The sequence below is a fragment of the Saprolegnia parasitica genome (genome assembly GCF_000151545.1).
Source record: "Saprolegnia parasitica CBS 223.65 unplaced genomic scaffold supercont2.51, whole genome shotgun sequence".
Classification (NCBI taxonomy): domain Eukaryota; phylum Oomycota; class Saprolegniomycetes; order Saprolegniales; family Saprolegniaceae; genus Saprolegnia; species Saprolegnia parasitica.
The window spans coordinates 1-16219 of NW_012156445.1; the positions used below are offsets into that span (position 1 = coordinate 1).

The 16219-nt window shown below is 60.5% G+C and overlaps 5 protein-coding genes across 5 annotated transcripts; 3 read left to right on the forward strand and 2 right to left on the reverse strand.

The window, feature by feature from the left end:
• Positions 1 to 316: 316 nt before the first annotated feature.
• On the reverse strand, positions 317 to 2689 carry SPRG_10196 (translation elongation factor G). Its single transcript, XM_012349154.1, has one exon. The coding sequence runs from the start codon at positions 2636 to 2638 to the stop codon at positions 398 to 400; it is 2241 nt and encodes a 746-aa protein (XP_012204544.1). The 5' UTR covers positions 2639 to 2689; the 3' UTR covers positions 317 to 397.
• Positions 2690 to 4410: 1721 nt separating this feature from the next.
• SPRG_10197 (hypothetical protein) lies at positions 4411 to 5474 on the forward strand (the record flags this gene model as incomplete). The annotated part of the gene is made up of 2 exons (XM_012349155.1): positions 4411 to 4932; positions 4965 to 5474. 2 exons carry the CDS (start codon positions 4411 to 4413, stop codon positions 5472 to 5474), a joined length of 1032 nt encoding a protein of 343 aa, XP_012204545.1.
• A 1048-nt stretch (positions 5475 to 6522) lies between these two features.
• Positions 6523 to 7613, forward strand: SPRG_10198 (hypothetical protein). The gene is made up of 4 exons (XM_012349156.1): positions 6523 to 6968; positions 7021 to 7293; positions 7338 to 7537; positions 7595 to 7613. Exons 1-3 carry the CDS (start codon positions 6546 to 6548, stop codon positions 7491 to 7493), a joined length of 852 nt encoding a protein of 283 aa, XP_012204546.1. The 5' UTR covers positions 6523 to 6545; the 3' UTR covers positions 7494 to 7537; positions 7595 to 7613.
• An 82-nt stretch (positions 7614 to 7695) lies between these two features.
• SPRG_10199 (hypothetical protein) lies at positions 7696 to 13307 on the reverse strand (the record flags this gene model as incomplete). Its single annotated transcript, XM_012349157.1, has 6 exons — positions 7696 to 8399; positions 8455 to 9997; positions 10055 to 10114; positions 10162 to 10238; positions 10285 to 10381; positions 10431 to 13307. 6 exons carry the CDS (start codon positions 13305 to 13307, stop codon positions 7696 to 7698), a joined length of 5358 nt encoding a protein of 1785 aa, XP_012204547.1.
• A 1762-nt stretch (positions 13308 to 15069) lies between these two features.
• SPRG_10200 (hypothetical protein) lies at positions 15070 to 16034 on the forward strand (the record flags this gene model as incomplete). The annotated part of the gene is made up of 2 exons (XM_012349158.1): positions 15070 to 15855; positions 15909 to 16034. The coding sequence occupies 2 exons, from the start codon at positions 15070 to 15072 to the stop codon at positions 16032 to 16034; spliced, it is 912 nt and encodes a 303-aa protein (XP_012204548.1).
• Positions 16035 to 16219: the final 185 nt, after the last annotated feature.

Genomic DNA, 16219 nt, shown 5'->3' on the forward strand with positions numbered 1-16219 from the left:
CAGGGTGCACGTTTCGCCCTATGATCCACGCGGCGCCACGCAAGGCAGCCGTCACATCGCCTCTGGCGACAGCGTGCCCTCGCCCGAGTGCGCTCGCTTTGACCGTCGAGCGCATCCTGCGCGACGCACGCAACAAGCAACGCGCGCACTAGGAGACTCTCGATTATGAACCATTCATCTATTTACTAATACCACAAATACCATGCATCGAATCAACTTGTAATGAAATGTACTTTTGCCGATGTTGATGCTGCCGCGCATCGCACCGCCCGTAACGTGGCCACGAATGCGTTCATATCTCTGGCGTCCGAGGGTGGGCAGGGGAAATGTAAAGTGTAAAGTACACATGCAAACAACGTTGCGTGCTTGCGTTTATCTATCTGTAGTTGGCTTCTAATTACTTGTTCTTGGCCGCGAGCTCCTTCTGGTACTCGGCGACGAGCTTCTCTTGCGCGTCGCGCGCGACAAAGTCGTGCGTCTTGTACTCCATCGTGAACTCGCCCTTGCCCTGCGTCGAGGACCGGAGGTCGGTCGAGAAGCCAAACATGTTTTGGAGCGGCACGTCGGCGCGGATGACGGTCGTCGTCTCGTCGGCCTCGCTGCTCTGGATCATACCGCGGCGACGGTTGAGTTCAGCGATGATGCCGCCCTGGAACTCGTTCGGGACGTCGACTTCGACCGTCATGAGCGGCTCGAGCACGCTCGGGTTGGCCTTGGTGAAGGCCGCCCGGATAGCTTGCACCATGGCCGTGCGGAAAGCAAGTTCGCTCGAATCGACGGCGTGGGCCTGGCCGTCCGTGATAACAACGCGGAGGCGCGTGATCGGGTGGCCGAGGAGCCAGCCCTTGGCGACAGCATCGTTCACACCCTTCTCACACGCCTGGATGTACTCGGGCGGGATCGCGTTACCGATAATGTCGTTCTGGAACTGGACCGGGGCCTCACCGGCTTCGATCTCCTCGTCCGAGATGGGCTCCACGTAGCCCGTGACACGGGCGTACTGACCCGACCCACCCGACTGCTTCTTGTGGAGGTAGTTGAAGTCGGCCTTCTGGCGCACGGTTTCGCGGTAGTTGACCTGCGGCGCGCCCGACTCGACCTCGACGTTGTACTCGCGCTTCATGCGCTCAATGTAGATCTGGAGATGGAGCTCGCCCATACCCGAGATGATCGTCTGCTTCGAGTCGTCGTCGACGCGGACGCGGAACGTCGGGTCTTCGCGCTGGAAGCGGTTGAGCGACTTGGAAAAGTTGTTGAGGTTCTGCTTGTTGTTGGGAATGATCGCGAGCGACATGACCGGCTCCGGCACGTGGAGCGACGTGAGCGTCAGCTTGTTGGAGCCCGAGTCGCAGAACGTGTCCATGGACGCGCACTCAACGCCGAACATGGCCACGACTTCGCCGGCCGTGACTTCGTCGACGTCCTCCATCTCGTTCGAGTGCATCTTGACGAGGCGCGGCACCTTGATGCGCTTCCCGTTCGACATGTTGTACATGAAGCCGCCGCGCTTGAGCGTGCCCGAGTAGATACGCATGTACGTAAGCTGGCCAAAGCGACCTTCTTCGAGCTTGAACGCGAGCGCCAGAAGCGGCGCGTCGGGCGAGCACGGGACAACCACGGGCTGCTCGTTGTTGGACTGATCGAGCGCAATGTTTTGGTTCTCGTGCGGCGACGGGAGGTAGTCCAAGACACCGTCAAGCATCGGCTGGACGCCCTTGTTCTTGAAGGCAGAGCCCATGAAGACAGGCACAAACTTGTGCGCAATCGTGGCCTTGCGGATCGCGGTCTGGAGCTGCTCGACCGTCGGCTCTTCTTCCATGAGGAAGAGCTCGCCAATCTCGTCATCGACGTCGGCGAGGCGCTCGATCATCTCTTGGCGCTTGGCCGCCGCGAGTTCCTTGAGCTCCTCGGGAATGTCCGACGAGACGACGATCGTCTCACCGCTCGGGCCTTCGTGGCGGTAGACCTGCATCTTGACAAGGTCGACAACGCCTTCAAGAGCGTCTTCGGCACCGATCGGGATCTGGACCGCGGCCGCGTTGAGCTTGAGCTGCTTGCGGAGGTCGCCGACGACCTTCCAAGGGTTGGCGCCCATGCGATCGAGCTTGTTGATGAACGCAATGCGCGGGACGCCGTAGCGCTTCATCTGCTTGTCGACCGTGAGCGACTGCGACTGGACGCCCGAGACACCGCAGAGCACGAGGATACCGCCATCGAGCACACGCAGCGCACGCTCGACTTCGATCGTAAAGTCGACGTGGCCCGGCGTGTCGATGATGTTGATGTTGGACGTCTTCCACGTCGCGTACGTGGCCGCGGACTGGATCGTGATGCCCTTCTCGCGCTCAAGGTCCATCGAGTCCATCTTGGCGCCGACGCCGTCCTTGCCGCGCACGTCATGGATCGCGTTAATGCGCCCGGTGTAGAAGAGGATGCGCTCGGTCAGCGTCGTCTTGCCCGAGTCAATGTGGGCCGAGATACCAATGTTGCGCAGGTTGTCCATGAAGCCCGCGGGGTGCGGGAACTTCTCGAAGAGCTCCATGCTGGGCGCGGCCTTGGCCGCGTCGGCCGAGAAGCCGGCGGCGCGGAGGTGGCGCGACAGGACCGACGGGCGGCGCAGCGCGGTGAGGAAGCGCATGCTGCGAGACGAATCGAAGTGTGATGAACATCGATGCACCCAGGAAACCAGTAAATCTGGGGTTTCCATTTCAACCAATCCGCGCCGCCCCTAGGCGTCATAGAAGCGGCAGAAACGTTTTGGCCAATCAAAGCGCGATGGGCAGTGGAATGCAATGAGCGAGCCAATCAGCATCGGCCAAACACCCGCCACGATGGTCCACAGCCCTAAAGCGGGATAACGGCGTCCACAGACCAGACAAGCAACTTGCTTTGGACGACTGCTCGCTGACGTGGCATACTGAGAGCGCGAACACGCTATTTGTAGCTCTCTTCTGCTCTCGAAGACTGCCAAGTTGAAGGTGAAAGGACTGCCTAAAAACACCTCGTGTGCGACGTTCCACCCAGCGATCGAGTAGGCCATGCCAACGCACACACGGCCCTGCAATTAACCTTTCAACACCTACAAGCTTCAAGACTTCCCGGAGCTCGTCGTCATGGGCCTCACCCGCGGCCGCAAGCGCCCCAGGGCAACTACAGAATAGCAAGATGCACACCCGCGCCAACACCTGCGCAGCCACGGCTCGGCGAGCGAATGAAGGAGACTGTAGTCTCTACGTCTTCTGCGAAGTCTTTGTACAGAACGAACAAAGATAACGCGAAACACGTTCATATATATTGCAGCACCAAAGCGTGCAGTCTAGGAGCTTCGACCTTCTTAACGCTGTGTTGTTTGCGCTTGCACACAGCGGGTGCATGCTGGTGTGCAGCCTCCAAGACGCTAAGCGCGTCATCTATCGTAGCGCATCGGCTCCCATTGCGCTCTACTCGCACTACTGACTCGAGTCAATACAGCTCTCCTCCATGACAAGGTATAGGCAGACCAGCATGACAGAACCGAAAAGTGGTCGTCCGTGCGATTCATTTCGAAGTCGTGGGCGCTGATGCGGCAGCAGGATTCGCCGCTGGAGGGCTACTGGCCATTTCAACGCTTGCGGCAAATATGGAAACACTGCAGAGACCGTCGGGCGTCTTCCAAGAGGTGGTCGCAAACCACCTGCCTTTGTGAGAACGCGTTGCGTGCAGGTGCGCGACTGGCGTTGTCAAGAAAAGTGTAGTGACCCTTTGTGCATTGGGGTAGCCAGCGCAGAAAGTGTGTGGCCGTCCTGCACCGGCTCGTTCAACCAAACGTTCTTCATTTCGGTGAAACGGGGTGTCCTTGGTCCTGCCAGGGAGCCAGCGCAACAATGGCATCTTCGCACATACGTGTGCGCAACTCGATCCCCAAAATGCGTGCAGCGGAGCATGATTCTTCTCCTCATCCCCTGCGTTGGACCTCTCATGCTCCGGAATTCAGGCTGCGGTGCGTGCGCCAGGCTGGCGATACGGGCTCATTTCTTGAAGTGTGAGGGAGTTCAAGCTGGCGAGATGGTTCGCGTGCGACGACCGCTGCAGACTGCACGGCGCTTTGTACTGAACGCTCGCGTCAAATGCTTCGGATGCACCACGTAATCTCAACCAGCATCAACACAGCGTGGGATCGGGCCATCGTGAGTATCACTACGCCGCGTTGACGCGCATATCCGGATACCGAGGTTGCCCTTTCACTTGCGAAACCGCCTCGTTACTCATTGGCCGCGCGTTCTATGGAGCGTGCGGTGATTGGCCGTTTGCGCCTTTGACGCAAGCTGGCCATTCCGGTCGGTTCAAAGAGCTACACACATGTGGGACATGCGTTGGCGTGTCAACGCCCGCACATGCGGCATTCACCAATTTGCACCGTCAATCCCAACGATGGCTCTGGTTCAACTGCAACGCTGGTGGCGCCGCTGCCTCCTCAAGCTCTACGAGGCCAAGGCCAAGTCCCTCGCCGAGCAGCAGCACATGCTTGAGACGAAGATCGCGATCATCAAGGCGCAGCTCGTGGATCCGAACGCGAACTTGCCGATGACGAGTCTCTACGACGGCCTTGAAGTCCTCCACGAGCAGCCCACCGAGGACATCAACGCGTGGATGAACGAGCACGAGAAGTTGCGCGCGGCGGTCTTTGACCAGCTGCAAGCGATCAAGACCAATGTCCAGTACGCGCAGCCGTCGCCGGCCGTCACGCCCGCGCGTCCGAGTCGTCCCATCAAAGGCCTCTCTGCGCCGTCGCCCAAGACGACGCCGCGTCCGACGTCGCTGCCGTCACCGGCCCACTCGGCGGCGTCGTCGTCGTCGTTACGACACATGGGCAAGAACGGCATGCACCCGCTCCAAGATTCACTCGAAGGCATGGAAAAGTCGTTCCATATCCTGCTCCGCGTCATGCGCGTCGTTTTTCTGGTCGCAAGACGGACGGCAGCCAGAAAGTCCCATCGTCCATCATCGTGTCGCACCAAATCCAGCAAACGATCGTCCGCCTCCTCTCCGAGATCCACGAGCGCCTCGACGAGACGATGCAGATCCAGTCGTCGTCCATGCTGGACGAACCACCGGCAACGCCGAAAGCGTCGTGGAAGACGATGACCCACACAGACGCGCTCTTGCCGTACACGCTCGGGTCGGACCCATGGAACCGGCTGTGCCGCGACTGGGCGCAAGGCAGCGAGACCAAGGTCGCGTCCCTGCACCGGTGGCTGGATGCGGCGCTGCACAAGCCCACGAACTGCCTCAAGCCGATCGAGCTCCAGTGCCTCCACCCGGTCGTGCTCGAAGGCTTTCTCAAACTCGTTGTGCCAGCGTTGAAGGCCAAGCACGGCAACATGGTCGTGCAGACCAAGCCGCTCACGGGCACACTCCTCCGGCTCCAGTTCCAGTCGTCGCCGTCGACGCCCAGCAGTACCGTGTACAACATGCGTGGCACCATGGTCGCGTAGCTGCCTTTTTATTCCCTATCTTATTCGCCCACGCTACTACAGTACATATATATAGCGACATCGCTCGATTACAACCCCTCAACTCCACCCCTTAATAGAAAGAGAATTTATTAATATCTTACGCCAGTTATTACTAGTACTTTGTTGTTGAAAGGAGTCGAGTGTTCTCGGTAATTCTACTACATAGTACGTTCTTGCACCGGCGGCGCTTCAACGGCACGGTGGATTGACACGAACCGAGAGACATTGACAGCGCGAGTAACTGCGTGTCGTTTCTGAGTGGGTCATGTGTCACCAACGCGTGCATGGGTACGCTGTCTGCACATGCAGTCCAACGGCGTCGACCCGACTCGACCTGAGGAGTGAGACAACGCAAGCGTTCGCTGGGACGCCGGCTTCGTTCGTGCGACCGAGGCGGCGTCGCAACGTGCTTCAAGAAGTCGATGTCGCAGTTAATCCCGACATTCGAAAAGGATTCGGTGGCGTCAGCGCGACCTTCAAGTGCACTTGAAGCAGCAATTAGCCACGTGTTTGCAATACGTATCCATCACCGCCCACAATTGGAGCGGCAACCATCATCGTTCAATGTCAGCAAGCCCGCACACGACTCGGGCTCAGCTCTCCCCAGTCCTGCGACCTTCTACATGTACAGCCCCAGGCCGTCCCACGAGGTAGCAACACCGCGACAACCGCTGACGACGTCACGAGCGCGCGAAGCGGACGAATGGCCTACGTCGCTCAGTCGGTGGCCAAGTCCGTGGCTCTGAGTCTGTGCATCCAACATTACCGAGCAAGTGGTGTCTTGATATAGTCCAAAATCTCTGTAAAAGTTGTTGTTTGATTCCAACTGGAGGCCGCACAACCGGCATGACGATGACACGTGCGCGCCAGCAATGGCCGAGCTGGCCTCGGGCGTCGAATCAAACGGCGCGATGACGTCGTGGCCGTTCCAAACCCGTTGCACGGCCCTTTTTGAAAGCTCAAGGCGGCCGTTCCAAAAGTGTATCCGGACAGGTATTATCCGGCGGTCGAAAACGAAGATTGTCGAATTTGGACCGTCAATCGGACGCAATGGTGCGAAGGAAGCTCCATGAGCTGAGCGTCCTGAGCTTCAACCTCCTGGCGCCATGCTACTTCCGCCATGGAGGCCGGCTCGAGGCCACGGACGCGTCGCTGTACATGCGCCGGCTAGAGGCGCTCGTGTCGCCCATGAAGGCGGAGAAGTCGAGCATTCTCTGCCTCCAAGAGTACTATTTTGACGAGCGGTACATGAAGCGCTTTGAGAGCCACTTTCCGGGCTTCACGTGCCATCTCGCCAAGCGGCCAGGGCTCAAGGAAGACGGCCTCGCTATCTTTCTGGACAGCAGCAAGCTCACGCTCCACAACTACACGCAGCTCGACTTTGACAAGGCTGGCGAGCGCGTCGCGATGCTCATGCACCTCTCGATTCCGCCGACGCTCCTCGAGACGCACACGCACTCGTTCATGGAGCGGGTACACTGCTCGCCTTGAATCGTCGACCTCATGAACCCTTGTCGTTGTCTAGTCGTTCCTGCTCGTCAACACGCATCTGACATTCCCGCACAGCGACATCAACCGCGTCATGCGCATGTCCCAGATCCAGACGATGCTCCGCGCGGTCCACGCGTACCAGGCCAAGGAGCATTTGCAGAACTGCCCGGTCGTCATGTGTGGCGATTTCAACGACATTTACGACCCCGTGCACAACCTCGTGCTCGAGCACGGGTTCCGGTCCGTCTTCTCGGACGTCCATGGCCGCGAAGCCAAGATCACACACTGCAACCACAACAACAGCGAGGTCCTATTGCTTGTGCATCTATTATGTTCTCATAGAAAGAATAGGTGGGCGTCGACTTTATTTTTGCTCGAATCCGTTCAAAGCATTCCAGCCGATCCCAGAGGCCGACCACCCGTTTCTCCAAGGCGAGAAGCGCCTCGTCTTCAAGCCCACGGGCTGCGACCTACTGCCGCGCGGCCTCCCGGACACGACGCGCCTGAAACGACCCGAGTTTATCCAAGGCGAGCCATGGGCCGAGCACGAGGTGCGTGCACTTACTACCCTCCACGACCTCGTTGTGACGCGCGTGGAATTGTATTAGTGGGGCGTGCCCCGGCCGCACAACGAGACGGTCGACTACTGGCGCATGGTGTCGGACCACCGGCCGCTCGTCGCGACCTTTGATGTCTCGGCCAATACGCTTTAGGGCAGTAACGAGTGGCGGTATGTTGCAATGTCGTGGAGGGCGTCCATAAGAACTGCGTGCTCTTCCTGCGCGTCCGCAAGCGCGAGCGCAATGTACAATGATTTCCATTGCTGGAAGCGCCGACGCACGTGCAGCTGACCAACGAGTTGGAGGCACTGCGACAGGACGAGCTGCGCGGGGTGGTCGAGGCGATGCGGTGAAGTCTTCGATTGGGCGCGCTTGTGGCTGCGCTTGAGGCCTTCAAAGCTCCGTCGCAACAAATTCGCGTGGCTCTGCTGTGTGAAGAAATGCATGAGCCACTCCCGCTGCTTCTTTCGGTCGACGTGACTGCTGGTCCGCAACAAAAGCTTGTGGGCGACGCGTGCACCGACATCGACGCAGACGTCAACAGCGTCGCACGCGTGGTCGTGCGTGACCAGATACCAGTTCCAGAACGCCGCCTTGGCGCGCCGGCGTCGGAACGTCGCGATACGGTCCACAAGCGTTACGAGCGTCGCCAGAGCCGTTGGCGGTAGCGGTGTTGATGTATCGCAGTTGGTACCGACGTCGGTCGAATGAATGCGTGGCGAGAGACTGGCGCGCCACACGTGCAGACACAGTACAAGAAGGTGCCGGCGCTGCATCGTCCGCCGCACCCAGCGCGTGAGACCAAGCAGCGCATGCTGGTGGGCCACCTGCGCAGAGGCGAGTGTCGTCCACGCTTGAAAGCAGCGCAAAAGAACGCGCTTATCGTGCCCGGCGCGCCAGAGCTGCACCACGCGCCGCGCCTGTCCATGTCTCGTGGTGCGCCTTCCAGGATGCCATCGCTGCTTCAAGAGCCTTGGCATGTGCCCGCCGGGTCATGTGATCCAGCAGACTCGCGCGCTGGACTTTTTGAGCGATCGCACGTGACCGCCAGCGCTGGAGAACGCGGTGGGTCCGGTACGCGTCGAAGCAGGTCGCAACAACTGCCACGAGCGCAGCGCCGGCGCGCGCCAACGCGTCTGGACGCCAGTGCAGACGCTCTTTCTGGCCAAAGACAGCGGTGCGCCACGCGAGCAAGCACGTTCGCAGCGTCGTCGCATGCGACCGCTGCGATTTCCAGTGCATGAGAATCCTCGCATAGCGCGCCGCGAGCACCTGCTTGGCCGTCCATTGCGTCGTCATACGATGGTACTGTTTCCACTGCTGAAAAAGAAGCCGCAGCGCCGGGACCGTATGCTGGGCGGCGGCAGTTGTCGAGGTGCGCCAGTAGCGCCAACTTTGGGCAACAAGGCGGCGCTCGTAGCGACGCCAGCACGCCGCGCACTGGGCCTCGCGAGATCGCACGACGTCTCGCCAGCTCGACCAGACGCGACGCAGGTTGGCGACGCTTCGCCGCGTGTGGTGCCGAGCGGCCATGTGCACGAAGAGCTGTCGCTCGATCGCGGCTGCGCATATGCTTCGGCACCAGCGGCGCCACGCTGCTTGCAGCCATTGACGACGCTGGATGGCGATGGTGGATGCCCACGCGAGGAAGCATCGGTGCACGCTTCGGCGCTTGGCTCGGCGCCGATGTTCTTTGGATGCCATCGCTTTCTGTTTCCAGGCAGCAACGATTTTGGCAAGCAGCTGCAAGCCTTGGGCACAGCATGCAACGTGGACGTACTGCAGGATGCGGGCTTGGCGCAGTGCGTCGTCGGATCGACGCTTCTCGCTTTCTGCGTGCATGTGCAGCTTGGCAGCGCGTCCGACGGCGTCGCGAAGACCTGTCTGCCATACCGACCACACGCGATAGAGGCGCTTGCGCACTAGCAGCGTCTCGAGGCGGCGCAAGCGTGCCCGGGCGACGGTACGCTGTGCCACAGCACTTTGCCAGGTAGCAACGACCGATGCCGACAACTGCCGTCGGTAGCGGAGGGCCTTGCACCGGGCAATGCGTCGACTGCGGGTGCGGCGCCTCCAGTACCGCAGCAGAGTCCCCACGAGGCGCTGCCGCTGCTCGCAGACTTGCTTTCGACCGCACTTTCGCGCGTGAACACTTCGTCGCCAGTGGTGCAGCATGAGGCGCAGCGTTGCCTCCCGCATCGCCTCGCGCTCGTTGGCTTCGAGCATGGCTTGAATCACCATGACGCGCTGGAGGCACTCGGTGTGGATCGCGCGTCGGAGGCAGTGGAGCCAATTGTTGAAACCGAGCCGCAGTCGGTGGCGCACCCAGCGACCCGCGACCTGAAAGAGGGTTTTGCGGATGTAGCCGCGACCGAGGACGAGGCGGCGCCACCAGTGGAAGCGGACACTCTGCGTGCGCTGTGTGTTGGCGTGGCACTGGTGGCGCCGGCGCTGCCACACATCATGCCACTCTTTCCACGCCAATTTAAGACGGTCGCATCGCGTTACTGTCGCTGCTTTCCATGCCCAGAGGTGGCCTTGGAGAAGGCGGGTGCGCCACGCGTGGATCTTTGCATTGGCTAACGCGATCTTGACAGCTCGGGCAGCGTCGATACCATGTTGCCAACTGTGCTGCAGTCGCGCGGCGCCGACGGCTCGCAGCCACCGAGCCAGCGCGGCTTGCGTAAAACGCCTTGTGGAGGCCGAGAAAACGCGGCGCAACAAGTGTCGGTGTCGACGCGACGCGCCCGCCCGGTCGCTCCATGTGAGGAAGACCCGGCGTTGCCACTGCGCTTGCCACGCCCGCGTGCTTGCCTCGTGCATCGCTCGCGCGCGCTAGATACCACAACATGACTTCATTGTTGCCTCAAAGCAGGGACCGTACCGTATGCGCATCATGGTACGTCGCCCAGTGGACGAAGAGGAGCTTGAGACGACGGGTGCGGGCTTGCCGCGCGAGGCGCGTGTAAATATAAGACGTAAAGACGTAGCGCTGGTACTTGATTTGGAAGGCGTGGGACACGCGTCGCCATTGGACAAAGGCAAAGCGAGCCGCGCGCTCTTCCAGCGCGATAACCAGATGCAAGAGGAGGCGCTTCACCCGACGACGGTGCACGACCTTTCGCCGCCATAGTCCGATGCAATCCTGCCGTGTGCGCCTCGCCCGGCGCTGAACGAGCCAGCGATCCATGGCGCGCGCAGTCGTGATCGGGCGGATCGTGAGCAAACCAAACCACGCGAGCCGCAATCGCACCAGCTGTCGGCGCTGCAGCAGCCGCCGCAGTGACTCTCGTCGGCGTCGTTCTCGGTGCACATGGAAATGCCACGCTTGCACCACGCTGCGAACGTGCTGGTGGCTCTGCTGCACACACAGGAGCGTCGCCAACTTGGTCTGTATTTGCATCGCGCCATGATGGAGCCTCCGAACGCGGTCGTCCCAGAGGCACTGGCGCCAGCGCTCGAGTCCCGCCCGGATGGCCATGCGTGGCCGGCGTGACGCATACCAGTGACGCAGCCAATGCCGTTGGTGGTACCCGCGTCGGTAGCACGCATGCCAGTGCAGGAAGAGCCGTCGCGTGCCCCGGTGTCCACGCCGAGCAGCCATTTGCACCGCGAGACGGTCGTGGTACTCGGCCTGCAATCGGTAGGCGCGCAGGCCGCAGAAGCAGAGTCGCAAGAGCTTTTTCTGGGCATCCCCCAGGTACTTGAACCAAAACCGCTGAGCGATGGACCGGGTCCCGCTCACCAGCGAGAATTGTGCATCTCTGCTCAAGCGATACCGCTGCCACTGCGCCAGCGCTCGCTGCAGCGGCTTGAGCGTGAGCCGCCGCCGCAGCACAGACATGAGTGCTTTTCGGATCGCCCGTCGACGCAGACACCATTGCTTCCACCGCACGTGCACGCGGAACTTGGCGTTGTGGTCGTATCGCTGCACTTGGTAGAGCTCGACGTGCCGCGAGACTCGGTGCTGCTGCTCGACACGCACGTGCCATAGCCGAAAACAGCGGCGCTTGGTCTTGGCGTCGCGCCGCGCGTCCCGCTTCTGCATCCAGAGCCGCCACGTATGCGTCTCGAGGCGGCGACGACGGACAGCGTACCGATGCCAGGCGCGATAGAGGGCGACGAGACGGCGCCGGCGCTGGCTGCGTTGAAACAAACGAACGTGTATTTGGTGGGCGTGCTGCTGGTGCCACTGGCGGAACCGGCGTCGACAGCGGGCGCGCAAGAAAACACGTAACAGTTGCTGCGCGCCGAGTCGTTGCTTTTGACACAGACGCGTGTGCTGTCGCCACATGTACAAGACACTGGCGGCGAGGAAGCGCCGTTGCTTTTGCCGGCGGTGGCGCTGCGTATGGCGTACCCACGCCGCCCATAGCCGGTGGACCCGCCGGCGTCCATGCGAGTGTCGATCGCGAAGCAGCCACCGGGACGTCGACTGCACAACATTAATGTGTCGTTGCCAGTGGGAGAGTGCTTGCTGGAGATGGAGCTGCACTGAGCGCTGGTACACAACGCAGAGACTTCGGAGCTGACGACGGCGCGTCCGAATCCGCTTCCATTGACCAAAGCATCGCTGGCGCAACCTCGCTGCTTTGAAGCGCTGTACGAGCGTCGCCATGTGCGACGACAAGATCGAGCGCCCGTCCTGAAGCCTTTTTAGGGCCAATCGGTGGTCCGTGTGCACCGCCACGAGGCTTTCCTGCAACGACGAGCACTTTTCACGCGCGTGCGCGCTGTGTTGCCAGCGCTGCCAGGCCAGACGCGAGTACGTGCGGTGGCGTCGCCACCAGAGACGCCGCAGTCTTCGTACTTGGTCGGCCGATTGCTGGAGCGCGCGAAAGCAGTGGTACAGCCGACGCCATCGTCGGCCTTGACGGACCGCGTGCACCAACTGTTGGGCGTGGCGCTGGCGTTGATGCACGTGCTGCCATTGCGCTAGCGCCAGACGCTGCCGCTGCTGCTGCTGCAGACGACAACGGTACGCGACGAGGTCGCTTCGTCGGTGCCGAAGGCGACAGAGACCGACCCACCGCCGAAACGTCAGGCACATCTCGTTGGTTTGGTCGAGGCGACGGTACCGACGCTGCTCGATGGCGTACTCGCGGGTGTGTGCGGCTTGTGTCTCGGCAAACGCGTCTTCGTATGCTTTTGCCTGCTCCTCAAGCGCAACATTGGCCCCCTTGAGGCACTCGATCCAGATCTGCAGCTGCTCGTCTTTGGCCTGGAGCCGCCACCGCACCAAAGCCTGCGTGAGCCGCCGTTCGTAGAAGCGTCGCAAAATTGGCGCCCAGAGCCGCCGAAGACGCCGCCGACTGCGGAACGTATCGCGCCATCGCAGAAAGAGCGCTTGCACCGCGACCGGCCACTGTGATGGCGCTGCTGACCACGTGCATTGCAGCTGCGCGCTCCACCGGTGCCACGCATGCCGCATTCTCTCGCGGTGCAGAAGCGTGACGAGGCGGCGCAGATGCTCGTGTTGTCGTTGATGCTGGACGAGGGCCGCAAAGATGCTGGCTTTGCATCGGGCCTGTCGGCGCTGCCGCAAGGAGGCTTCCATGCGCCCTCGCCACACAGCAACTTGAGCGTGGTGGTACATGGTGACGTCCTCGAGCTTCTCGGCCGTGGCCGAGCTACACTTGAGCGCCTCGGCCGCGACCTTCTTGTTCATCTCGACAAGCAGAAGGAGGTCCTGGATGCGCGACTCGTACGCAGCGGCGTGGCGCGCGTCCGGCGGGCGGACAGCGGACGACGGCGGCTCCATGCACGACTTCACGTGGGCACCATAGATCGACTAAGATACCGTTCTAAGATACCGTTCTAAAATACCGTTGATGGCAAAAATAGCGATTGCGTGCCAAATGGCGAGACGGGCTTATTAAGCGCATCTCCACCTCACATGTGTCTCCACCTAACGTTAAGAGCATCTCCACCTAAGAGCATCTCCACCTAAGAGCATTTCCACCGGTACATATATGCGCGCCATTTTCGATCATGATCAACGCACGCAACTACTACCAGACAGGTCATAACCAGAGTACCGTCTCTGATAAACCAGACCATATCTATTGACAGCTCCAGTTCTTGATAAAAACATTTCTGAACACGCGGTCGCTTTAGTTGTCAGAACCATTACGCAATTATCCATCAAGAGCAACGCACAGCGCCCAGCCCAAGCCCACGCTCCAACAATCACGATTGAATCCTCGGACGGAAGCATTTTCAGCAGCGGCGACGGTGCTTGGAGCGCCATCGTCGTTGCTGGAAATGCTGCCGTCCGAGGATTCAATCGTGATTGTTGGAGCGTGGGCTTGGGCTGGGCGCTGTGCGTTGCTCTTGATGGAAAATGGCGTGTGTGACGACCCAACTACCGCGTGTTTCAGAAATGTTGCTCGACTTCGAAACCTTTATTTTGATTAAAGTATGTTCAAATACGTGTCTTGACATTGTTTTATCTCTATTGATTTGTATACCATACAAAAAGGAAGTTTCGTGGCACGATGGCGCACGTGGAAGAGTCGACGGACCACTCGGCAGGCCGTATGGACGACGACGGGGTGCCCGGTGGGACTGTGAACGGCGAAGCAACTACAAGGCGACAAGAGGTGCGAGAGCTTCCGCGCAGCGCAGCCGCGGTCGTCGGCGCCCTTGAAGCTGTATCAGCCCCAACGTCGACACGCAAGCGGGGTCGCCCGAGACTTGAGCCCGCTCCATCGCCGCCCAAAAAGAAACGTGGTCGCCCACGGCGCGGGCTGCTGGCGCAGGAAGTGCTTGTAGCACCATCACAGTCAAGCTTGTCGGACGACGACGACGACACGGGCGCCATGGCGCGACGACCCACACTCACGATTCCGCTCAAGCCACAATATGGGTATCTCGCAACGCACCAGCGTCGACAAGCAACGAGCCCAAGCGAAGATAGACTGCTGCAACCCAGCGAAAAAGCGCTGGAAGCGAAGCCTGCAGAGCGCCGATACCCCGTGAGGGCCAGAGCTGCTACTGCGCTAGCAGTCACATTACCCGACGCCGCGGCGGGTGTGCCACGTCACAGCAAGAAGGCACAAGGCCGCCCGCCGCGCAAGCAACCAATACCAACGTATGAACCGTCCGTAGAAAGCGATGACGCAGAAGCACCGCCAGCGGGATCACCACGCGACGAGCCAAGTTCAACATCTCATGCGCGTGGGGAGCCCGACGCGATAAGATTTGCTGCGCTCGAGAAGCGTCTTCGCGATCTCGACCGATACAACACGTACCTTGAGTCGCGTATCGCAGAGCTTGAGGAGCAAGTCGCTGCGGCGACAAGCGGCCCAATCCGCCGTTTGAGCGGCCGCAATACGAGCCTGGCCACGCCGCAGCCGGCGTCCGCCACGTACGTGCCACCATCCAACGTGGCACAGGAGCCGTCGTTGCGATCTTCGCAGCTAGCTCAAACGCCGCCATCGGTAGAGCCAGCGCTGGCCACGGTGGTACCGCCGGCAACAGGGCCGTCTCCTACAAGCCTTGGCGTGTCCGGAAGTCGTTTGATGCCGGCAGACCTCTTGCCGTGGCTCAAGCTCCCACCCAACATGTCTGTGAGCGCTGGCTTTCTCATGGAGGCGACGGCCGATCTCGTCAAGCCATGGAGCGTCGTCATGCACATCCTCCCCGAGGCGACGTGTCAAGCGCGTCTCGAGGCGCTGCCGCGCATGCTCGCGTTTGTCGTGGACGGCGAGTCGTTTGCTCTTCCGACAAGCGCGCTCTTGGAGCACGAGGCGAGTTACTTTTACGCGGTCGTGCTGCACCAGCCGTACGCCATCGACAAGGCGGGCGCGGCCGTGTTTGCGCTGCAGGTGCATTTGCCGCCAGCACTCTTTGGCCGAGTTATCAAGTACCTCTTGTACAAGCACCTCGACACGCGCGACTTGTCGGCGACCAATATCACGCTCCTGCACTGCACGCTCAAGTTTTGGTGCATCAAGTGGTTTGAGCGGTCCCCGACTCTCTTTTCGTTCGACGCGACGCTTTCCTCGGCCAAGATTGCGCTGCTCGAGAAGAACAAAGCAGCGTCTCTTCCATACGAAGGCGATTATGACTTTGAGTGGGCCTTCGGTGCAAACGCCGTCACGCGCTTCTCGGTCTTGCTCGGCGACATTGGTGGCGACGTGCTCGTGGGGCTCGGCCCACGCGAACCGCACGTCGAGCCTGGCAATTTTCCAGGCTGGTTCATTCACGTCCAAGCCTCTGAGAAGGCGTACGTTCTGCACAAGGCCAAATCATTCGCGTACATGGAGAAACGCCCCGTGACGTTTGAGCGCGGCGATATCCTCACGGTCCTTCTCGACCGAGACACACTATGGCTGCGCTTTTTCGCAACCAAATGGAGCTCGACGTCGCCTTCCGCCTCGAGGCGCGCGACGTACAGCAGCCACTGTTCCCGTCGATTGGGCTGCGCCCATGTGTCGATAAGCTAGGTACCCGACACGGCTGCCACGTCGCGTTTTACGGCTAAAACCTCTCATAATACATCTCTTGCGCGATTGGATGACTGAAAAGTCCAATGATCATTGTGTTGACCTGTATAAGATAATAGGTTGCCACAAGTCATGTATCCATACCGAGATGGAGCCCATGACCATATTGTGTTTACTTGAATTGACTATGTGGTGTACAATAGGTGGTACGTTTTGTCTGTGG

What these genes read in the sequence shown, in the direction of transcription:
- SPRG_10198 (XM_012349156.1), top strand. Translation starts at nt 6,546, where the DNA reads ATGGTGCGAAGGAAGCTCCATGAGCTGAGCGTCCTGAGCTTCAACCTC. An exon ending in CGCACTCGTTCATGGAGCGG is followed by an intron (nt 6,969 to 7,020) that starts GTACACTGCTCG and finishes GTCGTTGTCTAG; the next exon opens with TCGTTCCTGCTCGTCAACAC. An exon ending in GCAACCACAACAACAGCGAG is followed by an intron (nt 7,294 to 7,337) that starts GTCCTATTGCTT and finishes TAGAAAGAATAG; the next exon opens with GTGGGCGTCGACTTTATTTT.
- SPRG_10196 (XM_012349154.1), bottom strand. Translation starts at nt 2,638, where the DNA reads ATGCGCTTCCTCACCGCGCTGCGCCGCCCGTCGGTCCTGTCGCGCCAC.